General features: G+C 43.2%; 2 protein-coding genes and 3 long non-coding RNA genes across 31 annotated transcripts; 3 read left to right on the top strand and 2 right to left on the bottom strand.

Moving 5' to 3' along the window:
- Positions 1-4528: 4528 nt before the first annotated feature.
- LOC125011408 lies at positions 4529-5688 on the top strand. The gene is made up of 3 exons (XM_047590656.1): positions 4529-4818; positions 4963-5212; positions 5548-5688. The coding sequence occupies exons 1-3, from the start codon at positions 4529-4531 to the stop codon at positions 5686-5688; spliced, it is 681 nt and encodes a 226-aa protein (XP_047446612.1).
- LOC125021212 lies at positions 5594-7881 on the top strand. Of its 2 annotated transcripts, XM_047607188.1 has the most exons (6): positions 5594-5902; positions 6036-6233; positions 6338-6585; positions 6690-6908; positions 7004-7418; positions 7551-7881. In XM_047607188.1, the coding sequence occupies exons 1-5, from the start codon at positions 5700-5702 to the stop codon at positions 7399-7401; spliced, it is 1266 nt and encodes a 421-aa protein (XP_047463144.1). In that variant the 5' UTR covers positions 5594-5699; the 3' UTR covers positions 7402-7418; positions 7551-7881. The 2 variants fall into 2 exon arrangements, with proteins under 2 accessions (XP_047463144.1, XP_047463135.1); XM_047607179.1 differs by lacking the exon at positions 7551-7881 and having other exon boundaries at positions 7004-7544.
- Positions 7882-8508: 627 nt separating this feature from the next.
- On the top strand, positions 8509-10272 carry LOC125023137. The gene is made up of 2 exons (XR_007114551.1): positions 8509-8656; positions 9318-10272. It is a non-coding gene; the product is annotated as an uncharacterized LOC125023137 (long non-coding RNA).
- A 132-nt stretch (positions 10273-10404) lies between these two features.
- Positions 10405-12765, bottom strand: LOC125023036. The gene is made up of 4 exons (XR_007114515.1): positions 12666-12765; positions 11522-12549; positions 10747-11299; positions 10405-10484 (listed from the first exon to the last, which is right to left on the bottom strand). It is a non-coding gene; the product is annotated as an uncharacterized LOC125023036 (long non-coding RNA).
- A 97-nt stretch (positions 12766-12862) lies between these two features.
- LOC125023042 lies at positions 12863-27388 on the bottom strand. 26 transcript variants are annotated; one of them, XR_007114516.1, is made up of 22 exons: positions 27289-27388; positions 26333-26491; positions 26182-26236; positions 23954-24045; positions 22998-23156; positions 22848-22902; positions 22640-22731; positions 21685-21843; positions 21533-21587; positions 21325-21416; positions 20371-20529; positions 20220-20274; positions 20013-20104; positions 19058-19216; positions 18905-18959; positions 16409-16500; positions 15451-15609; positions 15299-15353; positions 14128-15182; positions 13977-14031; positions 13769-13860; positions 12863-12972 (listed from the first exon to the last, which is right to left on the bottom strand). It is a non-coding gene; the product is annotated as an uncharacterized LOC125023042 (long non-coding RNA). The 26 variants fall into 26 exon arrangements; XR_007114517.1 differs by having other exon boundaries at positions 26333-26502; positions 27289-27387; XR_007114524.1 differs by lacking the exon at positions 27289-27388 and having other exon boundaries at positions 22998-23167; positions 26333-27280.
- Positions 27389-27400: the final 12 nt, after the last annotated feature.

The following is a 27400-nucleotide window of genomic DNA, read 5'->3' as shown; positions in this document are numbered from 1 at the left end:
TTTTTCCCTATTAACACCTTCACTTTCCCCCTGCAAATTTTGGGGGAACCCTTTGTAGTTTCCAAATAACATTAAAGTAGTTTTTTAAATAAATTTAACTTCTTTTCCCGTAGCTCCTTTAAAACCCGCCTTTTTCCCGATGCTTATTTAAAGACTCCCACCAAGGGAAAGAAGACTTCTTCCAGGTGACCCGAGGATTTGGAGGAGGAATTTAAATTGTGAAAAAATCCTATTGATGAGAAGGTGCAGGCCACAAACCTAGGGGCCCCTGCCAGGAAACCTGAAAGCTGAATGAGGCCCAAAAAAGATAAACTCAAACCCCTTTCCCCGAGATGGGAAACAAATTTAAAACTGTGTCTTTTCCCTTTTTTTTTTTTTTTTTTAAACAGTCCCAACCCCGGGTTAAACTAGTTTACTTTCGCCCTTTTTCCCCGTGAAATTTTTTTTAATAATTTCTTTTCCTTTTTTTTCCACGGTCAAAGGTTTTGGTTGGGCGCAGGGAAAACGGGGGCCGGGGCCGGTCCTTAAAAAAAAAATGGTGTGCAATCAGTGCTCACTGCCCCCCTCCCATTAAAACCCCTCCTCCCAAGGGGCCCGTGGGGAGAGGTTCAGGATAACAACCCGATCACTGTTGGCAGTGTGAAGATTCCAATTTAAGAAAAGAGTGTTAATGGGGGCCCTGCCAGGTGACCCCGAACGCGGGCCCAAAAAGGATAAGTCCCCCACATGCCCTGAGGGGGCCAACCCCCCCTTCCCGCTCCCAAATCCAAACTCAACCGCCACCCCAAAAGAATGGTAGTATAAAAATGGCCGACGTGGTGTCCTGATCCATTAACGGGGATCTTCCAATAATATTGTCAATAAGCTAGTGAAATTTTGTTTTAATATTTAGGTAGGCGATACCCCCCTCCTTCCCTCTCCCCAGGACTAACCCCGGGGGGAACCCTTGGGCCCGATTTCTGCAAAAAAAACGGAGTATTGCAGAAAATCCAATTTTCGCCTCCTGCCTTTCGGGGACAAAAACCCGTGTCCTAATATCTGTTCAAATATAGCAGCAGGTGTCTTGTTAAAGAGCCCGGCTTAGGCCACATCATGAAAACTGCCGTAACAAACCCACTTTTTGGAAGAAAAACACGCCATCTTTGGGAATTTGGTTTGTTTTTTTTTAAGAGTAAAGTCTTTTCAAAGCTTAACTAGTTACTGCTCTTTCCAAGGTAATATTTTTATAAAAAAAAGGACAAACAAGCTAAATGTGACTTTTTCTTTTATTTTTTAATGGTTTGGTTCCCCGTTTTAAATTTCCACTGTTCAGTGACAAGTCCAAAGCAAAAGGGGATGTGGGGCGGGAAATTTTTCCCTCCTGAACACACACAAACACAACCCGGGATGCTTTTAAATAAATACACAGGAAACCCAAAATTAAAACCCCCGACATACTTTAATAGGGCCCCAAGCAAATTACAACTAGCTTTGTTTTCAACATACAATAAACCCCTCCTAAAACCACAAAAAGAGACAAATTTCGGACTTCATTTGAGGAGGCCCTGGCCACCAGGCCAAACCAATTTCTAGCTTTTTGTTTTAAAAAAAGCGGGCTGAAAAAAGTCCCCCATGCTTTTTTTTCAATTTTCTGCATTTTCCCCCGTGTAAAAAGGGCCCGGCCATGTTTTAAAAAACGAAGCAAATCAGTGTGGAAAACATGACAAGGTGAACCAAAAAATAACCCCCCCCCCGCCCTGCAGAGTCCCCCTCATTAGGGACCAAAACAAAAGGGTTTAAAGGGAAAAAAGAGCCCCATCCCGCATTGAAAAATTGGGGAAGATTCCCCATTGATGAGAGTGGGTAGGGGGCAAAACTTTCCCGAACAAAACCCGGCAAGGCCAATAAGGAAAACCCAACAAGCCCGCAGAGTCACCCCCATTTAAAGGGGCCCCCAACAGAGAGGAAAGGGTTAAAATTTACAGGACCCCATCCTTTCAGTTAAATCGGAAAAATTTCCCATTTTATTAAAGTGGTGTAGGGGCCAGGGCCTAGGCCAAGAAAACCCAAACCCAGCAAAAGGGGGGAATTTGGGTGTGGAATTTAATGCCACTGCACCCCCCCTAAAACAGCAGACATACATCAAAGACATTGGGGGACTGGTGGAGGGACAAAACTCCCCAAAAAAAAGAGGTTTAGAAAATTTTCAGAGCCCCCTCTGCCCGTGGGAAAACGTGGAAAAATTCCCATTGATGAGAAGTGGGGTAGGGACAAAAAATTCAGAACAACCTGGACAAGGCCCAATTTAAAGGGTAACCCCAAAAAGCCCTGCAAAAGTCACCTCAAAAATGGGACCAAAAAACAGAGAGAGGGTTAAAAATTTACGAGCCCCATCGCAGTGAAATCGGAAGATTCCCATTTAGATGAAAGTTGGGGTTTGGACCAGGGGCCCAAGGGCCCTAATAAAAAACCGAGCAAATGGGTTTGGGAATTTCTGTGGAACAATGCTCACTGCACCCCTCCCGGAACAGAACAAACATTTCCAAAGACATTGGTGGCCCGTTGGGGGTGGGCAGGGGGGCTCCCCAAAAAAGAGGAAAGGGTTTAGAAATTTTCAGGCCCCATCTGCAGTGAAAAACGTGAAGAATTTCCTTTTTTTTTTAAAAAGTGGTGTAGGGGGCAAAACTTTAAAAATCGGGTCTGGGCAAGGTGAACGAAAAAAAAAATAAGCCCAACACATCCCTTTTGTATGGGCGCTGCCCAAAAGAGGGGCAGTGAGCACTGATTTTCCACGCACCCTCTCTTGGGGCAGCAGACATACATACAAAGACAATTGGTTGGGCTGGGGGGGGGGACAGGGGGTCCCAAAACAAAGAGAGGTTTAGAATTTACAGAGCCCCCCCTCTGCTGAAATCCCTGAAAATTCCTATTTTAAAGAGAGTGTGTAGGGACAAAACTTACACAACACACATGCTTTGGGAGGTTTACCTCCTTCACACCAGCTCGCATACCCCAAACCCCCAAACCCCCGACAAGCTTGGCCCTTCCTTTGGGGGTGAAAAAAAAACCCCCCCCCCCAAACCCCCCCCCGAGACAAAGGGGGACTGTTTGGGGGGGACATGGGAGCTCCCAAAACAGAAGAGGTTAAAAATATACCCGAACCCCATCTGCATGAAATCGTGAAGATTCCATTGATGAGAGTGGGGTAAAAGGGGCAAAAACTACAAAAGACCGGGGGGGGTAAGGCGAAAAGGGGAAAACCCAACACATGCCCTGAGGAATCATGCACACTGGGAAAACCCCCTCTTGGAAAAGCAGACAAAAAACAAAAAGAGGCCCATTTCCACTAATGGCTCATCACCCACAGTCCTTGAACAAGACCAGTGTCATGGGGGGGTTGGTTGATGGTCAGTAAAGTTATCATGAATGAAATGCAGCAGGAAACTAAATGAAATCCCTCTGATATGACCCTAACCATGTTGATAGCCAGGAAAATGCTTCCTAGGTGAGGCATGGCCATCTTTTTACCCCAGTATCAACCACTGATGTTAAGTTACATTGTGTGTGTCCATGTGTATTTTACATGTGTTGAATGTGAATGTGGTGATAACGATTACACATCATGTCAACTCTCTCTTTCCCTCTCACAGAAAGAAAGCAGATCGTCGCATCGTCCACTGCCTGCTGTGTGAAAAACCACAAGATCCCTCCCGCTCCACCTTTCCCGGGTCTGCATGAAGAAGAGCACTCATGAAGAGAGGCAGGCAGAGCTGCAGAGGGCCAAGGACTCTATGAAGGCGTGGACACGCGGTGGCCGAAACTGGGACTACAACGCCATGTGCGAGCGCTACCCAGACAGAGCAACAAGGCTGGCTCTGCTGGAGGACCTTCACACCAGGGGGTTTTTCGTGGCCAACGCCCCCAACCCAGCAGACTTGGAGCCCATCCAAATGCCACCAGCGAGTGCAGCTGCCACGGAGGAACCTGCCAGTGCTGTGGAGCCTTCAAGCACTGGTGAAGAGGGGTCCACTGATTCCCACGAGGATGATGCTGGCTCACGTGACCCAACATGGCAAAGGTAAGTTCATCGCATCGGTGTGACACACACCAGTTCAAACAGCGATCGGCTTGAGTGTCACCAAGGTTGTAGTCTGCAGATTTGAAACTAACGTTGCTTTGTTCTTTCAGAAATCCACCTCAGTTCTCCCAGAATTGTGTGCGGATGAACATGCAGACAAGGGGCCTCTACCAGAAGTTCCCAGTCGATTGCAAAATGCTGATGGGGTTCAAGAGGCATTTGATCAACGTCTTGAATGTGCCAAACTGCCAACAGGAGGTAAGAGATAACCCTGAATCTATGCTCTTCTGAAGCTCCACAGTACGTGTGAGTGAGGGAGGGAGAGAGATAAGACGATACTTACTAGACCACTGGATATTATTTAAAAAGATGCACTCCGTGTCAGAGAGAGTTCAGCACACATGGCTCTGCTTTCTTGCATCATTTAATGCTTCTCTTCAACTTTCATGACAGGTGGACAACGTCTCCAGGATGCTGAGATACATCCAGCCTGAAGGGGATGAAGTGAGCTTGGATTTCCTCACTAAAAGCACCGAAGCCAGCGATTACCTGCACGACCTGAAACTCGCCAAGTTGAGTCCGGCCACGATCCTCAACTACATAAAGAACATGATCCGGTTTGTGCAGTATGCGAAGACCTTTCTTCACGTTGCTGCGAAGGATCCAGACTTCCACAGGAAGTGCCAGACCTACATCGACTACCTCTGCGTCCTGAGAAAGTCGGTGGCCAAGGAAAACAGTAGGGCCATATGTCAAACCAGGTCAGTTGTTAATCTGCCTACTCTTTCTCTCCTTTTACGAGTTCTCTTGTGTCACTGATACTCACCAGTCTGCTCTACACAGAGGTTATGTGATACAGAAACATGTAGTGCTGCTCCTCATTGTGGTCTTGTGTTTTATTCAAGGTATAAGTACTACGTTGGTGGGCAGAAGAGCATCAAGGAGTGTCAGAAGGTACTGACTGTTGCAAAGAAGGAGACACTCAATACCATGGAACTCCTAAATCGCTTCATTTCACCGAGTGAGGATGCAGTAACACATTTGCGTTATTACTGTGAGGCCATAATGATCTTGGGGCACTTCCAGAGACCGGGAGCAGTGGAAGGAATGACAGTAAGTATCTTTCCCCTTAAAACAAGGCTCAGCCAGAATCTAGTGACAGCAGTGTTACTCTAAAATCTGTTCACACCTTTCAGCACTCATGCACCATCCCCGCAGCCACACACAGACAGAGCCATGCTCACATTAAAGTGAAGCCAGAGAGGAGTGTTTACTTTAGAAGGATCTTGTCCACATGGGAAGATTTCTGTTGGTCTTAATCATTGGTGATAATGAGAGAATAAAGGGCACCCTCTGTTTATTCTTTAGTTTTATTGAAGGGCTGTGTATTATGTGTGTGCATTTAAAGCCAGGAGTCCATTGTGTTTACACAATATAGTCTCTTGATTCTTGATGTCTGTAATTCACACCTTGTCTTCTGTGTTTTCCAGGCAGCAGAGTGGTTGGACAGGAAGAATTCTGATGGCAGAGTCTGCATTGGTGTCAGCAGGCACAAGACGGCCACGATGCAAATAGCCACATTTGCCCTGACTGGGGAGGAGGAGGAGGCGGTAAGTTCTCTAACAGGCTGAAATGGCTCACCATGTGTTACAGCGACACATTTAGCAACTCCACAGACATTAACTTCATTCATATTCTGTCTCCACAGATATTTCAGGCATATTTTGAGCACATCCGCCCAAAGTCCATCGACCCAGAAGTAGACGAGGAAGGCAGATTTTTCCTGTCCAAATGGGGCCGGCCCATTGCGAGTGCCACCAATGATGTGGCTCGTCTGCACGAGTAGTAAGTAACAACAGGAGGCCATGCATGTGCTGTGTGTACTGTGCAGACCAAGAGGGTTGGGGAGAGAAAGAGAAAATGAAATCATTCAGTGCAGTGAGTGGATGTGTCATCTGAGATTTCTGCTCCATTCCAGCTACAAATGTGAGAACGTGACGAGTCGGGAGATCAGGAGGGTTGTGGAAACGGAGGCGGCCAACACCTGCACAGAGGAGCAGCAGTCTGGTGTGGCGCACTACATGGCCCATTCAACCTCCGTTGCAAAGCAACATTATCGGATGAGGACACTTCACGAGACTGTTGTCACTAGCAACCTGCTGCAGAGCTTAAGAGGGTATGCATGGTGGTCTGAAACACACAACATTGAGTCATTATTTGCCTTACAGAGGTCTGACCTGATTGTCAGTGGTTAACCTTGAAACCTTTTTAATCTTGCAGATCTTCTTCTGAGGATTCAACTGACGGGAGGGCTGGTCCGTCACAGAAGAGAGGCAGAGAGGAAGAGACTGATTCGGGAGAGGAAGAAACGGAGAACATGACAGCGTTTCTCTCCAAATTCCCAGTAACACTGAATGGGCGGCCTCCCTGCAAGCGGATCAGAGTCAGTGCTGGGTTCAGTGAAGGCCGTGTGCTGTATGACAAGTGGAGGGTTATGCAGCGTGGCATGCGGGAGGAGCATCTCTTGTGTAAGTGTAAATACGTAGACAGTCAATGATTAGGTTGGGTATACATGACATCTACAGCTCACAAGTGTGAAACTTTAATGTGAATGTCCTCTCCTCTTTTACAGCCGTGTTTGTGAGACGAGCACCCACGGTTCAGACTGTGGCAAGGCGCATGGAGAAGGAGGGCTGGAGTGGCAACACTCCCCAAGCACAGCTGGTGGTGTCCAAGTGGCGTCCACCCACTCAGACACAGGTGGAAAGTGACCCAAGGATCATAAAGAAGGTCACCACTCAGAAGTGGTCAGGTCTGACCATCAAGGATTTTGGTGAGCCAAAGGGGAAAGGTATGTGCAAATGTCTTGTGAGCACAGTCAAAGCCTAACACAAATGCAATCATATTGTGAACAGCCTCATTAATCTCACCTCCCTTTGCCCACAGGAGTTGTTGCCACCAAGCGGTTTTCAAAGGGCTCCGTAATCTGCGATTACCATGGCAGGGTAATCACGAAGGCAGAGGGGAAGAGAATGATGCAGAGCATGGACAACGAGATGGGCTACCTTTTCTTCTTTCAAGAGCTCTGCGTGGACGCCCAGACGTTCCCCTGTGAGTGTCATCCTCACATGGAGACAGTGGGACGGCTCATGAACCACTCGAAGAAAAGGTTCAACGCAAAGCCCCGTCGCTGCAAACTAAAGCTTCCCCAAGGAGAAACAGACACCATCCTCCTCCTGGCCAGCAAGGACATCGAAGTGGGTGAGGAGATCCGCTTTGACTACGGCGTGTGCAGGCAGTCATTCGCAGGGGAAGGACTGGACCTGGAATGGCTGGATTCTTGATCCAGCACTGTACAGTGGTGAGACATTTATATCATTTGTTTTCTGTTACTAGTCACGTTCAGACTTCAAGTCTGTGCTGCTACTTCTGTACATCATGTTAACACCTGTGTGTCCCTCTTTCTCCCCTCTGAACACCCACGACATGGCAGTAAACACACAGATCCATTTTGACCAGGGCATGTGAAGTTTTGGGTGAGGAGGGCAGGCTGCAGCTGGAATGGTTGGACACTTGCTCCAGCACAATACAGGTGTGTATGGTGGACATTTACACAATTTCTTATCAATTCTGTGCTCCTGCTGAATAGCATGTTAACCTATGTCTCTCCCTCTCTCCTCCCCCTTCTTGTGGACCTGGAGTCCTGGAGTCCTGTGTCTGCGACCAGTAGATCACTCTGGATCTGTGGTCTGAACAGAGGTGAGACTGAACCAGAACGGAGAGAAAATCCTGTATACTCACTGTGAGGTCTCCCTTCTAACCAGTGTCTGTCTGTCTGTCTCTCTGTCTCTCTCTCTCTCTGTCTCTCCTCCAACTTCTCGTGAGTGCCTCTGACTGGAGTTCAGTGTTTCCCACCAGTGGAGCTACAAACTCAATATGGGATCATCCCCCCCGTGCAGTTGGATTTATGTTTCTCAGTCATCTTGAGACTCTTGAGACAAAACAATTACCCTGCATTGTTCCAATTGATAGCCAGGAAAATGCTTCCTAGATGAAGCATGGCCATCTTTTTACCCTCAGTATCAACCATTGATCCCATGTTACGTTGTGTGTATTTTATCATGTGTGAACCCCTTGTCCCCAAACTGTCTTACGTATTTTCTGATACAAGTATATTTAGTTGTACTTTTTATTTCATTGTGTGTGGACATCCCCTGATACAATAAATACAATTTCATGGAAAAACAACTCTACGTTTCATTATACTTGGGGGAAAAGAGAGGGAAAGACAAGAAATAAAAATATTCTATTCTAAGAGTAAAATAAACACAATATTTAAACTTTAAAGGGTAAAATCAGGCCAGGGGGAACAGACTGCAGCTGGAATCGTCACCTCACGTAACCCCAGTTTAGTGGGAGGAAGGACGTCACTGTTTCCACGGCGACGGCAAGAAAAAAAAAATTAGACAAAATGGCTGCTCGCATGCGGTGAGTGTCCGCGGGCTTTGGTCCTGTTGCTACAGACTTTTGTTTGCACCCAGCAGTCAAGCATCCATCACCTGCCGATGACGAGAAGATGTAGGAGAGGTGGAACGAGAGGTATGTAAAAAGTATATAAAGACCGATACTTTACAGACGTAACGTACTATAGCCAAGACGCACATGGCTGCTGTTAGCTAACACAACGCAGCAACACAACGGATATTTAATGCAACTTATAACGTTACGTTAAAACCCTCGTTATTTTTACCCTCTGAATGCGCCGGCCGGTTCGAAACTTGGCTCGGGAACCGGAACCGGCGCAGAGCGCTGCCCGTGTGAAAGTCCTATGAGTGAACTCCCAGTGAGGCCTGATGCGAAACACATGGCTGAGAAAATATTTGTAATATATTTTATTAATATTACCATTCATAAAATACTGAGTCACTTTGACAATATGCAGAGTTGACGACAAGCACATGTATCCTGCTGCACTGATGTGACACCAGAGAGGAGGATTTACTTTAGAAGGATCTTGTCCACATGGGAAGATTTCTGTTGGTCTTAACAATTAAAATGAGAGAATAAAGTGCACTTTGTGTTCATTCTTTTGTTTTTTATTATTTGTAGTAAGCATAGTAACAACAGGAGGCCACTGTGCAGATCAAGAGGGTTAGGGGTTAATGACGTATACTGAGCCTTGCATTCAATAAATAGATATGATTAAGAGATAATGAAATCATTCAGTGCTGAGAGTGAATGGTTTTGTGCTCCTTTGCAGCTTTGGAACTGGAGATTGCCAACCTTCCTTTGCAGCTTTGGAACTGGAGATTGCCAACCTTCCTTTGCAGCTTTGGAACTGGAGATTGCCAACCTTCCTTTGCAGCTTTGGAACTGGAGATTGCCAACCTTCCTTTGCAGCTTTGGAACTGGAGATTGCCAACCCTCCTTTGCAGCTTTGGAACTGGAGATTGACAACCCTCCTTTGCCGCTATGGAACTGGAGATTGCCAACCCTCCTTTGCCGCTTTGGAACTGGAGATTGCCAACCATTGAACCATCTGAAGGGAGCAGGAGCAGCAGACTGGTGTGGCTCACTACACGGCCCATTCTCAATGCAGCTCGAAGAGGTTCTCATCAAAGCCCTCGGCGTGCTTCTGATCATTCAGGAGCAATTAACACATTGGTCTTCAAACCTCAGACTTTCGTTCTTGGGCAATGAAAACATTCGAATTTTCAGTCCGACTTGGAATCGGTGCTCACTGCGCCCTCTATCAGATAGCAGCGGACACATTGGTGGACTGGTGGAGGGGACAGGTGACCTCCCTCTCTCTAAACTGGAGTTACATGAGGTGACGATTCCAGCTGCAGTCTGTCCCCCCCTGAAGATGCCTTAAACACAGAGACATGTTTTGATCTCTGTGTTAAAGGCATTTTCAGGGGGGACAGACTGCAGCTGGAATCTCATGTAACTCCAGTTTAGAGAGAGGGAGCTCCTCTGTTTCCTCCACCAGTCCACCAGTGTCTTTGTATGTATGTCTGCTGTCCAAGAGAGGGTGCAGTGAGCACTGATTCCTCAGGGCATGTGTTGGGCTTATCCTTATTCGCCTTATCCAGGTCGTTTTGTAAGTTTTGTCCCCTACACCACTCTCATCAATAGGAATCTTCACGATTTCACTGCAGATGGGGCTCTGTATATTCTAAACCTCTCTCTGTTTTGGGAGCTCCCATGTCCCCTCCACCAGTCCACCAATGTCTCTGGATGGGTTGTTATTTTTCACCTCCAAGAGGCCAGCTCTGTCTGTGGTGGCGGTTGAGTATGCGAGCTGGTGCTGAAGGAGGTGACTCCTCAAAGCATGTGTCGTTGTGTAAGTTTTGTCCCCTACACCACTCTCATCAATAGGAATCTTCACGATTTCACTGCAGATGGGGCTCTGTAAATTCTAAACCTCTCTCTGTTTTGGGAGCCCTGTCCCCTCCCCCAGTCCACCAATGTCTTTGTATGTATGTCTGCTGTCCAAGAGAGGGTGCAGTGAGCAATCAGTGCTCACTGCACCCTCTCTTGGACAGCAGACATACATACAGGGCATGTGTTGGGCTTATCTTCGTTCACCTTGTCCAGATCGATCTTTAAGTTTTGTCCCCTACACCACTCTCATCAATAGGAATCTTCACGATTTCACTGCAGATGGGGCTCTGTAAATTCTAAACCTCTCTCTGTTTTGGGAGCTCCCCTGTCCACCTCCACCAGTCCACCAATGTCTTTGTATGTATGTCTGCTGTCTCAGAGAGGGTGCAGTGAGCATTGATTCCACAGCAATTCCACCCATTTGCTCGGTTGTTTATTCATGGCCTAGGCCCTGGTCCCTACACCACTTTCATCAATAGGAATCTTCACGATTTCACTGCAGATGGGGCTCTGTAAATTCTAAACCTCTCTCTGTTGTGGTCCCATAATGAGGTGACTCTGCAGGGCATGTGTTGGGCTTATCCTTATTGGCCTTGTCCAGGTTGTTCTGTAAGTTTTGTCCCCTACACCACTCTCATCAATAGGAATCTTCACAATTTCAATGCAGATGGGGCTCTGTTTATCCTAAACCTCTCTCTGTTTTGGTCCCATAATGAGGTGACTCTGCAGGGCATGTGTTGGGCTTATCTTTGTTCGCCTTGTCCAGGTCGTTCTGTAAGTTTTGTCCCCTACACCACTCTCATCAATAGGAATCTTCACGATTTCACTGCAGATGGGGCTCTGTAAATTCTAAACCTCTCTCTGTTTTGGGAGCTCTTCTGTCCCCTCCACCAGTCCACCAATGTCTTTGTATGTATGTCTGATGTCTGATAGAGGGCGCAGTGAGCATTGATTCCACAGCAATTCCACCCATTTGCTCGGTTGTTTATTCATGGCCTAGGCCCTGGTCCCTACACCACTCTCATCAATAGGAATCTTCACGATTTCACTGCAGATGGGGCTCTGTATATCCTAAACCTCTCTCTGTTTTGGTCCCATAATGAGGTGACTCTGCAGTGCATGTGTTGGGCTTATCTTTGTTCACCTTGTCACTGATTCCACACTGATTTGCTTCGTTGTTTAAACATGGCCTGGCCTGTTACACGTGGAAAATGCAGTAACTAGATAAGCATGTGGGACTTTTTTCAGTCAGCTTGGCTCAACATAAAGACTAGATATTAGGTGACCAGGTGGCCATGGCTCTCTATGAAGCTCCGTAATTGTCTCTTTTTGTGGTTTTACAAGGGTTTACTTGTATGTGCAACAAAGCTACTGTAAGTAATTTGCTTGTGGACTATTAAAGTATGTCGAGGTCTAATGTCTGTTACCTGTGTATTATTTAAAAGCATGCAGTCTCTGTGTCTGTCACTGAACAGTGGAAATAAAATGGGGAACTCAAACACATTCAGAAATAAAAGACAAGATCACAGTAGCATGATATCCTTCTGTTTAATGTACACTGAATATACACTACACTATACAAGGGAAAAGGGGAGGGAAAAGACAAATAAAAAATAAAATAAATAAAAACTTTACTCACATAATAACAAAAGCAACCATTCAAGATGGCGTGCTTTTCTTCCCTAAAAGTAGGTTGTTAAGGCAGTATTCATGACTCGTCAGCCTATAGCTCGGGCTCTTTCACAGAGACACCTGCGGCTATATTTGAACAGATATTAGGACACAGGTTTAGTGCAAGCAAGGCAGGAGGCGTAATTGGAGTTCTAGCAATACACCGTATATTTTGCAGCACTAAGGCCAAGTCCCCCCTGGTAGTCCTGGGGAGAGGCAGGAGGGGCGTGTATCGCCTACACTAAACTATAAACTAAATTCACTAGCTTATTGACAATACTTATTGGAAGATACCCGTTAATAGGATCAGGACACACACAGTCTGACCACTTTCATACATACCATCTCTCTGGTGGCGGTTGAGTAAGGGAGCTGAAGCTGAAGGAGGTGGCCTCTTGTGGTGGGCTTATCCTTATTCGCCGTGTTCAGGTCACCTGGCAGAGAAAGACAATATTAAAAAAAATTCATGTGGAAAAGGCAGTAACTAGATAAGCATGTGGGACTGTAATAAAAAAGAAGGAAAGACACAGTGTTAATTACTGCCATTTACCGAGGGTAAGTGGCGGGCTTATCCTTGTTCACCTCGTTCAGGTCGTTCAGGTCACCTGGCAGAGGCAGACAATATTAAAAAAAAATCATGTGGAAAAGGCAGTAACTAGATAAGCATGTGGGACTGTAATAAAAAAGAAGGAAAGACACAGTGTTAATTACTGCCATGTACAGGGGGTAAGCATGGGGCTTATCTTTGTTCGCGTTCAGGTCGTTCAGGTTGGCAGAGGCCCTAGGCCTTTGTGGCCTGCACCCCTCTCATCAATAGGAATCTTCACAATTTCACTCCTCCTCCAAACTCCTGTCACCTGGGAGGAGTCTTCAAATTATCAAAAGACATCTCTTGTTTGCTAACTGTTCAAATATCCATCGTTTAGTGCAGGATATCTTCCAATAACGGTTGATAAGCTAGTAAATTTAGTCTATAAATGTATAGTATAGTGTAGCCATCACCCTTCTATGTCTACCATGTTCATACTTTTTTTACAGAAAAATACTTCATTGGGGAAAACATACACAAACATCAACATAATACATCAACAGCAATCACTTAAATCAACACAACAAAAACTATGTCCATACAATTTACACACACATAGTCTGAACACGTTCATACATACAATTTACAAACGAAACAGTGCTGCAGTTAACGGTTAACCCATACTGCTTCCTAAATGCAGAATGCAGAATAAAGACAAATAAAAAATAAAATAAATAAAAACTTTACTCACATAATAACAAAAGCAACCATTCAAGATGGCGTGCTTTTCTTCCCTAAAAGTAGGTTGTTAAGGCAGTATTCATGACTCGTCAGCCTATAGCTCGGGCTCTTTCACAGAGACACCTGCGGCTATATTTGAACAGATATTAGGACACAGGTTTAGTGCAAGCAAGGCAGGAGGCGTAATTGGAGTTCTAGCAATACACCGTATATTTTGCAGCACTAAGGCCAAGTCCCCCTGGTAGTCCTGGGGAGAGGCAGGAGGGGCGTGTATCGCCTACACTAAACTATAAACTAAATTCACTAGCTTATTGACAATACTTATTGGAAGATACCCGTTAATAGGATCAGGACACACACAGTCTGACCACTTTCATACATACCATCTCTCTGGTGGCGGTTGAGTAAGGGAGCTGAAGCTGAAGGAGGTGGCCTCTTGTGGTGGGCTTATCCTTATTCGCCGTGTTCAGGTCACCTGGCAGAGAAAGACAATATTAAAAAAAATTCATGTGGAAAAGGCAGTAACTAGATAAGCATGTGGGACTGTAATAAAAAAGAAGGAAAGACACAGTGTTAATTACTGCCATTTACCGAGGGTAAGTGGCGGGCTTATCCTTGTTCACCTCGTTCAGGTCGTTCAGGTCACCTGGCAGAGGCAGACAATATTAAAAAAAAATCATGTGGAAAAGGCAGTAACTAGATAAGCATGTGGGACTGTAATAAAAAAGAAGGAAAGACACACTGTTAATTACTGCCATGTACAGGGGGTAAGCATGGGGCTTATCTTTGTTCGCCGCGTTCAGGTCGTTCAGGTTGGCAGAGGCCCTAGGCCTTTGTGGCCTGCACCCCTCTCATCAATAGGAATCTTCACAATTTCACTCCTCCTCCAAACTCCTGTCACCTGGGAGGAGTCTTCAAATTATCAAAAGACATCTCTTGTTTGCTAACTGTTCAAATATCCATCGTTTAGTGCAGGATATCTTCCAATAACGGTTGATAAGCTAGTAAATTTAGTCTATAAATGTATAGTATAGTGTAGCCATCACCCTTCTATGTCTACCATGTTCATACTTTTTTTACAGAAAAATACTTCATTGGGGAAAACATACACAAACATCAACATAATACATCAACAGCAATCACTTAAATCAACACAACAAAAACTATGTCCATACAATTTACACACACATAGTCTGAACACGTTCATACATACAATTTACAAACGAAACAGTGCTGCAGTTAACGGTTAACCCATACTGCTTCCTAAATGCAGAATGCAGAATAAAGACAAATAAAAAATAAAATAAATAAAAACTTTACTCACATAATAACAAAAGCAACCATTCAAGATGGCGTGCTTTTCTTCCCTAAAAGTAGGTTGTTAAGGCAGTATTCATGACTCGTCAGCCTATAGCTCGGGCTCTTTCACAGAGACACCTGCGGCTATATTTGAACAGATATTAGGACACAGGTTTAGTGCAAGCAAGGCAGGAGGCGTAATTGGAGTTCTAGCAATACACCGTATATTTTGCAGCACTAAGGCCAAGTCCCCCCTGGTAGTCCTGGGGAGAGGCAGGAGGGGCGTGTATCGCCTACACTAAACTATAAACTAAATTCACTAGCTTATTGACAATACTTATTGGAAGATACCCGTTAATAGGATCAGGACACACACAGTCTGACCACTTTCATACATACCATCTCTCTGGTGGCGGTTGAGTATGGGAGCTGGAGCTGAAGGAGGTGGCCCCTCAGGGCATGTGGTGGACTTATCCTTGTTGGCCGCGTTCAGGTCACCTGGCAGAGAAAGACAATATTAAAAAAAATTCATGTGGAAAAGGCAGTAACTAGATAAGCATGTGGGACTGTAATAAAAAAGAAGGAAAGACACAGTGTTAATTACTGCCATTTACCGAGGGTAAGTGGCGGGCTTATCCTTGTTCACCTCGTTCAGGTCGTTCAGGTCACCTGGCAGAGGCAGACAATATTAAAAAAAAAATCATGTGGAAAAGGCAGTAACTAGATAAGCATGTGGGACTGTAATAAAAAAGAAGGAAAGACACACTGTTAATTACTGCCATGTACAGGGGGTAAGCATGGGGCTTATCTTTGTTCGCCGCGTTCAGGTCGTTCAGGTTGGCAGAGGCCCTAGGCCTTTGTGGCCTGCACCCCTCTCATCAATAGGAATCTTCACAATTTCACTCCTCCTCCAAACTCCTGTCACCTGGGAGGAGTCTTCAAATTATCAAAAGACATCTCTTGTTTGCTAACTGTTCAAATATCCATCGTTTAGTGCAGGATATCTTCCAATAACGGTTGATAAGCTAGTAAATTTAGTCTATAAATGTATAGTATAGTGTAGCCATCACCCTTCTATGTCTACCATGTTCATACTTTTTTTACAGAAAAATACTTCATTGGGGAAAACATACACAAACATCAACATAATACATCAACAGCAATCACTTAAATCAACACAACAAAAACTATGTCCATACAATTTACACACACATAGTCTGAACACGTTCATACATACAATTTACAAACGAAACAGTGCTGCAGTTAACGGTTAACCCATACTGCTTCCTAAATGCAGAATGCAGAATAAAGACAAATAAAAATAAAATAAATAAAAACTTTACTCACATAATAACAAAAGCAACCATTCAAGATGGCGTGCTTTTCTTCCCTAAAAGTAGGTTGTTAAGGCAGTATTCATGACTCGTCAGCCTATAGCTCGGGCTCTTTCACAGAGACACCTGCGGCTATATTTGAACAGATATTAGGACACAGGTTTAGTGCAAGCAAGGCAGGAGGCGTAATTGGAGTTCTAGCAATACACCGTATATATTTTGCAGCACTAAGGCCAAGTCCCCCCTGGTAGTCCTGGGGAGAGGCAGGAGGGGCGTGTATCGCCTACACTAAACTATAAACTAAATTCACTAGCTTATTGACAATACTTATTGGAAGATACCCGTTAAATAGGATCAGGACACACACAGTCTGACCACTTTCATACATACCATCTCTCTGGTGGCGGTTGAGTAAGGGAGCTGAAGCTGAAGGAGGTGGCCTCTTGTGGTGGGCTTATCCTTATTCGCCGTGTTCAGGTCACCTGGCAGAGAAAGACAATATTAAAAAAAATTCATGTGGAAAAGGCAGTAACTAGATAAGCATGTGGGACTGTAATAAAAAAGAAGGAAAGACACACTGTTAATTACTGCCATGTACAGGGGGTAAGCATGGGGCTTATCTTTGTTCGCCGCGTTCAGGTCGTTCAGGTTGGCAGAGGCCCTAGGCCTTTGTGGCCTGCACCCCTCTCATCAATAGGAATCTTCACAATTTCACTCCTCCTCCAAACTCCTGTCACCTGGGAGGAGTCTTCAAATTATCAAAAGACATCTCTTGTTTGCTAACTGTTCAAATATCCATCGTTTAGTGCAGGATATCTTCCAATAACGGTTGATAAGCTAGTAAATTTAGTCTATAAATGTATAGTATAGTGTAGCCATCACCCTTCTATGTCTACCATGTTCATACTTTTTTTACAGAAAAATACTTCATTGGGGAAAACATACACAAAACATCAACATAATACATCAACAGCAATCACTTAAATCAACACAACAAAAACTATGTCCATACAATTTACACACACATAGTCTGAACACGTTCATACATACAATTTACAAACGAAACAGTGCTGCAGTTAACGGTTAACCCATACTGCTTCCTAAATGCAGAATGCAGAATAAAGACAAATAAAAAATAAAATAAATAAAAACTTTACTCACATAATAACAAAAGCAACCATTCAAGATGGCGTGCTTTTCTTCCCTAAAAGTAGGTTGTTAAGGCAGTATTCATGACTCGTCAGCCTATAGCTCGGGCTCTTTCACAGAGACACCTGCGGCTATATTTGAACAGATATTAGGACACAGGTTTAGTGCAAGCAAGGCAGGAGGCGTAATTGGAGTTCTAGCAATACACCGTATATTTTGCAGCACTAAGGCCAAGTCCCCCCTGGTAGTCCTGGGGAGAGGCAGGAGGGGCGTGTATCGCCTACACTAAACTATAAACTAAATTCACTAGCTTATTGACAATACTTATTGGAAGATACCCGTTAATAGGATCAGGACACACACAGTCTGACCACTTTCATACATACCATCTCTCTGGTGGCGGTTGAGTAAGGGAGCTGAAGCTGAAGGAGGTGGCCTCTCGTGGTGGGCTTATCCTTATTCGCCGTGTTCAGGTCACCTGGCAGAGAAAGACAATATTAAAAAAAATTCATGTGGAAAAGGCAGTAACTAGATAAGCATGTGGGACTGTAATAAAAAAGAAGGAAAGACACAGTGTTAATTACTGCCATGTACAGGGGGTAAGCATGGGGCTTATCTTTGTTCGCCGCGTTCAGGTCGTTCAGGTTGGCAGAGGCCCTAGGCCTTTGTGGCCTGCACCCCTCTCATCAATAGGAATCTTCACAATTTCACTCCTCCTCCAAACTCCTGTCACCTGGGAGGAGTCTTCAAATTATCAAAAGACATCTCTTGTTTGCTAACTGTTCAAATATCCATCGTTTAGTGCAGGATATCTTCCAATAACGGTTGATAAGCTAGTAAATTTAGTCTATAAATGTATAGTATAGTGTAGCCATCACCCTTCTATGTCTACCATGTTCATACTTTTTTTACAGAAAAATACTTCATTGGGGAAAACATACACAAACATCAACATAATACATCAACAGCAATCACTTAAATCAACACAACAAAAACTATGTCCATACAATTTACACACACATAGTCTGAACACGTTCATACATACAATTTACAAACGAAACAGTGCTGCAGTTAACGGTTAACCCATACTGCTTCCTAAATGCAGAATGCAGAATAAAGACAAATAAAAAAAAAAATAAATAAAAACTTTACTCACATAATAACAAAAGCAACCATTCAAGATGGCGTGCTTTTCTTCCCTAAAAGTAGGTTGTTAAGGCAGTATTCATGACTCGTCAGCCTATAGCTCGGGCTCTTTCACAGAGACACCTGCGGCTATATTTGAACAGATATTAGGACACAGGTTTAGTGCAAGCAAGGCAGGAGGCGTAATTGGAGTTCTAGCAATACACCGTATATTTTGCAGCACTAAGGCCAAGTCCCCCCTGGTAGTCCTGGGGAGAGGCAGGAGGGGCGTGTATCGCCTACACTAAACTATAAACTAAATTCACTAGCTTATTGACAATACTTATTGGAAGATACCCGTTAATAGGATCAGGACACACACAGTCTGACCACTTTCATACATACCATCTCTCTGGTGGCGGTTGAGTAAGGGAGCTGAAGCTGAAGGAGTGGCCTCTTGTGGTGGGCTTATCCTTATTCGCCGTGTTCAGGTCACCTGGCAGAGAAAGACAATATTAAAAAAAATTCATGTGGAAAAGGCAGTAACTAGATAAGCATGTGGGACTGTAATAAAAAAGAAGGAAAGACACAGTGTTAATTACTGCCATTTACCGAGGGTAAGTGGCGGGCTTATCCTTGTTCACCTCGTTCAGGTCGTTCAGGTCACCTGGCAGAGGCAGACAATATTAAAAAAAAAATCATGTGGAAAAGGCAAGTAACTAGATAAGCATGTGGGACTGTAATAAAAAAGAAGGAAAGACACACTGTTAATTACTGCCATGTACAGGGGGTAAGCATGGGGCTTATCTTTGTTCGCCGCGTTCAGGTCGTTCAGGTTGGCAGAGGCCCTAGGCCTTTGTGGCCTGCACCCCTCTCATCAATAGGAATCTTCACAATTTCACTCCTCCTCCAAACTCCTGTCACCTGGGAGGAGTCTTCAAATTATCAAAAGACATCTCTTGTTTGCTAACTGTTCAAATATCCATCGTTTAGTGCAGGATATCTTCCAATAACGGTTGATAAGCTAGTAAATTTAGTCTATAAATGTATAGTATAGTGTAGCCATCACCCTTCTATGTCTACCATGTTCATACTTTTTTTACAGAAAAATACTTCATTGGGGAAAACATACACAAACATCAACATAATACATCAACAGCAATCACTTAAATCAAAACAACAAAAACTATGTCCATACAATTTACACACACATAGTCTGAACACGTTCATACATACAATTTACAAACGAAACAGTGCTGCAGTTAACGGTTAACCCATACTGCTTCCTAAATGCAGAATGCAGAATAAAGACAAATAAAAAATAAAATAATAAAAACTTTACTCACATAATAACAAAAGCAACCATTCAAGATGGCGTGCTTTTCTTCCCTAAAAGTAGGTTGTTAAGGCAGTATTCATGACTCGTCAGCCTATAGCTCGGGCTCTTTCACAGAGACACCTGCGGCTATATTTGAACAGATATTAGGACACAGGTTTAGTGCAAGCAAGGCAGGAGGCGTAATTGGAGTTCTAGCAATACACCGTATATTTTGCAGCACTAAGGCCAAGTCCCCCCTGGTAGTCCTGGGGAGAGGCAGGAGGGGCGTGTATCGCCTACACTAAACTATAAACTAAATTCACTAGCTTATTGACAATACTTATTGGAAGATACCCGTTAATAGGATCAGGACACACACAGTCTGACCACTTTCATACATACCATCTCTCTGGTGGCGGTTGAGTAAGGGAGCTGAAGCTGAAGGAGGTGGCCTCTTGTGGTGGGCTTATCCTTATTCGCCGTGTTCAGGTCACCTGGCAGAGCAGACAATATTAAAAAAAATTCATGTGGAAAAGGCAGTAACTAGATAAGCATGTGGGACTGTAATAAAAAAGAAGGAAAGACACAGTGTTAATTACTGCCATTTACCGAGGGTAAGTGGCGGGCTTATCCTTGTTCACCTCGTTCAGGTCGTTCAGGTCACCTGGCAGAGCAGACAATATTAAAAAAAAAATCATGTGGAAAAGGCAGTAACTAGATAAGCATGTGGGACTGTAATAAAAAAGAAGGAAAGACACACTGTTAATTACTGCCATGTACAGGGGGTAAGCATGGGGCTTATCTTTGTTCGCCGCGTTCAGGTCGTTCAGGTTGGCAGAGGCCCTAGGCCTTTGTGGCCTGCACCCCTCTCATCAATAGGAATCTTCACAATTTCACTCCTCCTCCAAACTCCTGTCACCTGGAGGAGTCTTCAAATTATCAAAAGACATCTCTTGTTTGCTAACTGTTCAAATATCCATCGTTTAGTGCAGGATATCTTCCAATAACGGTTGATAAGCTAGTAAATTTAGTCTATAAATGTATAGTATAGTGTAGCCATCACCCTTCTATGTCTACCATGTTCATACTTTTTTTACAGAAAAATACTTCATTGGGGAAAACATACACAAACATCAACATAATACATCAACAGCAATCACTTAAATCAACACAACAAAAACTATGTCCATACAATTTACACACACATAGTCTGAACACGTTCATACATACAATTTACAAACGAAACAGTGCTGCAGTTAACGGTTAACCCATACTGCTTCCTAAATGCAGAATGCAGAATAAAGACAAATAAAAAATAAAATAAATAAAAACTTTACTCACATAATAACAAAAGCAACCATTCAAGATGGCGTGCTTTTCTTCCCTAAAAGTAGGTTGTTAAGGCAGTATTCATGACTCGTCAGCCTATAGCTCGGGCTCTTTCACAGAGACACCTGCGGCTATATTTGAACAGATATTAGGACACAGGTTTAGTGCAAGCAAGGCAGGAGGCGTAATTGGAGTTCTAGCAATACACCGTATATTTTGCAGCACTAAGGCCAAGTCCCCCTGGTAGTCCTGGGGAGAGGCAGGAGGGGCGTGTATCGCCTACACTAAACTATAAACTAAATTCACTAGCTTATTGACAATACTTATTGGAAGATACCCGTTAATAGGATCAGGACACACACAGTCTGACCACTTTCATACATACCATCTCTCTGGTGGCGGTTGAGTAAGGGAGCTGAAGCTGAAGGAGGTGGCCTCTTGTGGTGGGCTTATCCTTATTCGCCGTGTTCAGGTCACCTGGCAGAGGCAGACAATATTAAAAAAAATTCATGTGGAAAAGGCAGTAACTAGATAAGCATGTGGGACTGTAATAAAAAAGAAGGAAAGACACAGTGTTAATTACTGCCATTTACCGAGGGTAAGTGGCGGGCTTATCCTTGTTCACCTCGTTCAGGTCGTTCAGGTCACCTGGCAGAGGCAGACAATATTAAAAAAAAAATCATGTGGAAAAGGCAGTAACTAGATAAGCATGTGGGACTGTAATAAAAAAGAAGGAAAGACACACTGTTAATTACTGCCATGTACAGGGGGTAAGCATGGGGCTTATCTTTGTTCGCCGCGTTCAGGTCGTTCAGGTTGGCAGAGGCCCTAGGCCTTTGTGGCCTGCACCCCTCTCATCAATAGGAATCTTCACAATTTCACTCCTCCTCCAAACTCCTGTCACCTGGGAGGAGTCTTCAAATTATCAAAAGACATCTCTTGTTTGCTAACTGTTCAAATATCCATCGTTTAGTGCAGGATATCTTCCAATAACGGTTGATAAGCTAGTAAATTTAGTCTATAAATGTATAGTATAGTGTAGCCATCACCCTTCTATGTCTACCATGTTCATACTTTTTTTACAGAAAAATACTTCATTGGGGAAAACATACACAAACATCAACATAATACATCAACAGCAATCACTTAAATCAACACAACAAAAACTATGTCCATACAATTTACACACACATAGTCTGAACACGTTCATACATACAATTTACAAACGAAACAGTGCTGCAGTTAACGGTTAACCCATACTGCTTCCTAAATGCAGAATGCAGAATAAAGACAAATAAAAAATAAAATAAATAAAAACTTTACTCACATAATAACAAAAGCAACCATTCAAGATGGCGTGCTTTTCTTCCCTAAAAGTAGGTTGTTAAGGCAGTATTCATGACTCGTCAGCCTATAGCTCGGCTCTTTCACAGAGACACCTGCGGCTATATTTGAACAGATATTAGGACACAGGTTTAGTGCAAGCAAGGCAGGAGGCGTAATTGGAGTTCTAGCAATACACCGTATATTTTGCAGCACTAAGGCCAAGTCCCCCCTGGTAGTCCTGGGGAGAGGCAGGAGGGGCGTGTATCGCCTACACTAAACTATAAACTAAATTCACTAGCTTATTGACAATACTTATTGGAAGATACCCGTTAATAGGATCAGGACACACACAGTCTGACCACTTTCATACATACCATCTCTCTGGTGGCGGTTGAGTAAGGGAGCTGAAGCTGAAGGAGGTGGCCTCTTGTGGTGGGCTTATCCTTATTCGCCGTGTTCAGGTCACCTGGCAGAGAAAGACAATATTAAAAAAAATTCATGTGGAAAAGGCAGTAACTAGATAAGCATGTGGGACTGTAATAAAAAAGAAGGAAAGACACAGTGTTAATTACTGCCATTTACCGAGGGTAAGTGGCGGGCTTATCCTTGTTCACCTCGTTCAGGTCGTTCAGGTCACCTGGCAGAGAAAGACAATATTAAAAAAAATCATGTGGAAAAGGCAGTAACTAGATAAGCATGTGGGACTGTAATAAAAAAGAAGGAAAGACACACTGTTAATTACTGCCATGTACAGGGGGTAAGCATGGGGCTTATCTTTGTTCGCCGCGTTCAGGTCGTTCAGGTTGGCAGAGGCCCTAGGCCTTTGTGGCCTGCACCCCTCTCATCAATAGGAATCTTCACAATTTCACTCCTCCTCCAAACTCCTGTCACCTGGGAGGAGTCTTCAAATTATCAAAAGACATCTCTTGTTTGCTAACTGTTCAAATATCCATCGTTTAGTGCAGGATATCTTCCAATAACGGTTGATAAGCTAGTAAATTTAGTCTATAAATGTATAGTATAGTGTAGCCATCACCCTTCTATGTCTACCATGTTCATACTTTTTTTACAGAAAAATACTTCATTGGGGAAAACATACACAAACATCAACATAATACATCAACAGCAATCACTTAAATCAACACAACAAAAACTATGTCCATACAATTTACACACACATAGTCTGAACACGTTCATACATACAATTTACAAACGAAACAGTGCTGCAGTTAACGGTTAACCCATACTGCTTCCTAAATGCAGAATGCAGAATAAAGACAAATAAAAAATAAAATAAATAAAAACTTTACTCACATAATAACAAAAGCAACCATTCAAGATGGCGTGCTTTTCTTCCCTAAAAGTAGGTTGTTAAGGCAGTATTCATGACTCGTCAGCCTATAGCTCGGGCTCTTTCACAGAGACACCTGCGGCTATATTTGAACAGATATTAGGACACAGGTTTAGTGCAAGCAAGGCAGGAGGCGTAATTGGAGTTCTAGCAATACACCGTATATTTTGCAGCACTAAGGCCAAGTCCCCCCTGGTAGTCCTGGGGAGAGGCAGGAGGGGCGTGTATCGCCTACACTAAACTATAAACTAAATTCACTAGCTTATTGACAATACTTATTGGAAGATACCCGTTAATAGGATCAGGACACACACAGTCTGACCACTTTCATACATACCATCTCTCTGGTGGCGGTTGAGTAAGGGAGCTGAAGCTGAAGGAGGTGGCCTCTTGTGGTGGGCTTATCCTTATTCGCCGTGTTCAGGTCACCTGGCAGAGAAAGACAATATTAAAAAAAATTCATGTGGAAAAGGCAGTAACTAGATAAGCGTGTGGGACTGTAATAAAAAAAAAAAAGGAAAGACACAGTGTTAATTGCTGCCATCTACCAGGGGTAAGTGGCGGGCTTATCCTTGTTCACCTCGTTCAGGTGTCAGGACGGCAAGCAGACATATAAAAAAAATCAGTGGAAAGCAGTACTATAAGCATTGGGACTGTAATAAAGAAGATAACATGTAATAGAGCTTAATGACCGCTTACTTGTTGCAGCTAGCTTTGCGACCCTCTACTCATAGATAAATCTTCATGACAAATACTAGACAACATCAACTCAAATATACTACAGAATACTTAATAACAACAAAATTGTCAACAATTACACATAGTCGAACACTTCATACTAATTTAAACAAACATGTCATAACGTTATCAAATTCAAATCAATCTAATAACAGAAATACAATTTAAAAAAAATCAAAATAACAAACACAACATCAAACTCTACTAAATATTAACATATTCTCCCAATTAACCGACTCTTCACAACTCATTTACAAAAACACGCAGTAGGTAACACGTTATGCAGAACAAAAATAAAAAAAAAAATTCCCATAAGCGAGGCGTGTTCTCCAAATAAATTTCTAATGAATATTGATACCTTATGTCAGGACACCGGCATTAAATACCACTTGTGGCAGGGAGGAGGTAAGGGCTGTGCTACCTTATTCGCCGGTCAGTCCCCGAAGCATGAAAAAAGGAGTAATAACATGACTTAATAAAAAAAGAAAGACAATTATTATGATAAATTATCCTTAATAACAGGAATAACACACAAGTAGAAAAAAAAAAAACCATTATCGTTGGGGTGAGTAGGGGCACTAGTGCCCGTTGGGCTTCTTGCGGCAGGCTCCGAACTTATCATTGAATCACATTATCTCTCAAACAGAAGAGTTAAATTCAAATCCTTGTGAGTTCATTCATCTTGTCAGTATCTTAGTATAGAGAAATATTAAAAAATAGTAAGCATACTATTGACGTAAAAAAATTATGAACAACACTATCTCGCCTATCACATACATTTACACACACATAGTCTAACACGTTCTACATACAATTTACAAACGAAACACGCAGTTAACGGTTAACCATATCTTCTAATCGAATGCAGATAAAGACAAATAAAATAAAATAATAAAAACTTTATCAATAATACAAAGCAACATTCAAATGGCTGCTTTTTCCTAAAATGTTGTTAAGGTATCATACCTCAGCTATGTCGGCTCTTTCACAAGACACTGCGGCTATAGAAATACTTCATTGGGGAAAACATACACAAACATCAACATAATACATCAACAGCAATCACTTAAATCAACACAACAAAAACTATGTCCATACAATTTACACACACATAGTCTGAACACGTTCATACATACAATTTACAAACGAAACAGTGCTGCAGTTAACGGTTAACCCATACTGCTTCCTAAATGCAGAATGCAGAATAAAGACAAATAAAAAATAAAATAAATAAAAACTTTACTCACATAATAACAAAAGCAACCATTCAAGATGGCGTGCTTTTCTTCCCTAAAAGTAGGTTGTTAAGGCAGTATTCATGACTCGTCAGCCTATAGCTCGGGCTCTTTCACAGAGACACCTGCGGCTATATTTGAACAGATATTAGGACACAGGTTTAGTGCAAGCAAGGCAGGAGGCGTAATTGGAGTTCTAGCAATACACCGTATATTTTGCAGCACTAAGGCCAAGTCCCCCCTGGTAGTCCTGGGAGAGGCAGGAGGGGCGTGTATCGCCTACACTAAACTATAAACTAAATTCACTAGCTTATTGACAATACTTATTGGAAGATACCCGTTAATAGGATCAGGACACACACAGTCTGACCACTTTCATACATACCATCTCTCTGGTGGCGGTTGAGTAAGGGAGCTGAAGCTGAAGGAGTGGCCTCTTGTGGTGGGCTTATCCTTATTCGCCGTGTTCAGGTCACCTGGCAGAGAAAGACAATATTAAAAAAAATTCATGTGGAAAAGGCAGTAACTAGATAAGCATGTGGGACTGTAATAAAAAAGAAGGAAAGACACAGTGTTAATTACTGCCATTTACCGAGGGTAAGTGGCGGGCTTATCCTTGTTCACCTCGTTCAGGTCGTTCAGGTCACCTGGCAGAGGCAGACAATATTAAAAAAAAATCATGTGGAAAAGGCAGTAACTAGATAAGCATGTGGGACTGTAATAAAAAAGAAGGAAAGACACACTGTTAATTACTGCCATGTACAGGGGGTAAGCATGGGGCTTATCTTTGTTCGCCGCGTTCAGGTCGTTCAGGTTGGCAGAGGCCCTAGGCCTTTGTGGCCTGCACCCCTCTCATCAATAGGAATCTTCACAATTTCACTCCTCCTCCAAACTCCTGTCACCTGGGAGGAGTCTTCAAATTATCAAAAGACATCTCTTGTTTGCTAACTGTTCAAATATCCATCGTTTAGTGCAGGATATCTTCCAATAACGGTTGATAAGCTAGTAAATTTAGTCTATAAATGTATAGTATAGTGTAGCCATCACCCTTCTATGTCTACCATGTTCATACTTTTTTTACAGAAAAATACTTCATTGGGGAAAACATACACAAACATCAACATAATACATCAACAGCAATCACTTAAATCAACACAACAAAAACTATGTCCATACAATTTACACACACATAGTCTGAACACGTTCATACATACAATTTACAAACGAAACAGTGCTGCAGTTAACGGTTAACCCATACTGCTTCCTAAATGCAGAATGCAGAATAAAGACAAATAAAAAATAAAATAAATAAAAACTTTACTCACATAATAACAAAAGCAACCATTCAAGATGGCGTGCTTTTCTTCCCTAAAAGTAGGTTGTTAAGGCAGTATTCATGACTCGTCAGCCTATAGCTCGGGCTCTTTCACAGAGACACCTGCGGCTATATTTGAACAGATATTAGGACACAGGTTTAGTGCAAGCAAGGCAGGAGGCGTAATTGGAGTTCTAGCAATACACCGTATATTTTGCAGCACTAAGGCCAAGTCCCCCCTGGTAGTCCTGGGGAGAGGCAGGAGGGGCGTGTATCGCCTACACTAAACTATAAACTAAATTCACTAGCTTATTGACAATACTTATTGGAAGATACCCGTTAATAGGATCAGGACACACACAGTCTGACCACTTTCATACATACCATCTCTCTGGTGGCGGTTGAGTAAGGGAGCTGAAGCTGAAGGAGGTGGCCTCTTGTGGTGGGCTTATCCTTATTCGCCGTGTTCAGGTCACTGGCAGAGAAAGACAATATT

Source organism: Mugil cephalus, chromosome 1 (genome assembly GCF_022458985.1).
Source record: "Mugil cephalus isolate CIBA_MC_2020 chromosome 1, CIBA_Mcephalus_1.1, whole genome shotgun sequence".
Classification (NCBI taxonomy): Eukaryota; Metazoa; Chordata; class Actinopteri; order Mugiliformes; family Mugilidae; genus Mugil; species Mugil cephalus.
The sequence above is the reverse complement of the archived record's forward strand: the minus strand, read 5'-3'. Positions and strand labels throughout refer to the sequence as shown.

Excerpts from the sequence above, each read along its gene's own strand:
- LOC125021212 (XM_047607188.1), top strand. The coding sequence starts at position 5,700 with ATGTGTTACAGCGACACATTTAGCAACTCCACAGACATTAACTTCATT. Across the intron at positions 5,903-6,035 it reads GTGGCTCGTCTGCACGAGTA|CTACAAATGTGAGAACGTGA; the intron begins GTAAGTAACAAC and ends GCTCCATTCCAG. Across the intron at positions 6,909-7,003 it reads TGGTGAGCCAAAGGGGAAAG|GAGTTGTTGCCACCAAGCGG; the intron begins GTATGTGCAAAT and ends CTTTGCCCACAG.
- LOC125011408 (XM_047590656.1), top strand. The coding sequence starts at position 4,529 with ATGCTGAGATACATCCAGCCTGAAGGGGATGAAGTGAGCTTGGATTTC. Across the intron at positions 4,819-4,962 it reads AGGGCCATATGTCAAACCAG|GTATAAGTACTACGTTGGTG; the intron begins GTCAGTTGTTAA and ends GTTTTATTCAAG. Across the intron at positions 5,213-5,547 it reads CAAGGCTCAGCCAGAATCTA|GCAGCAGAGTGGTTGGACAG; the intron begins GTGACAGCAGTG and ends TGTGTTTTCCAG.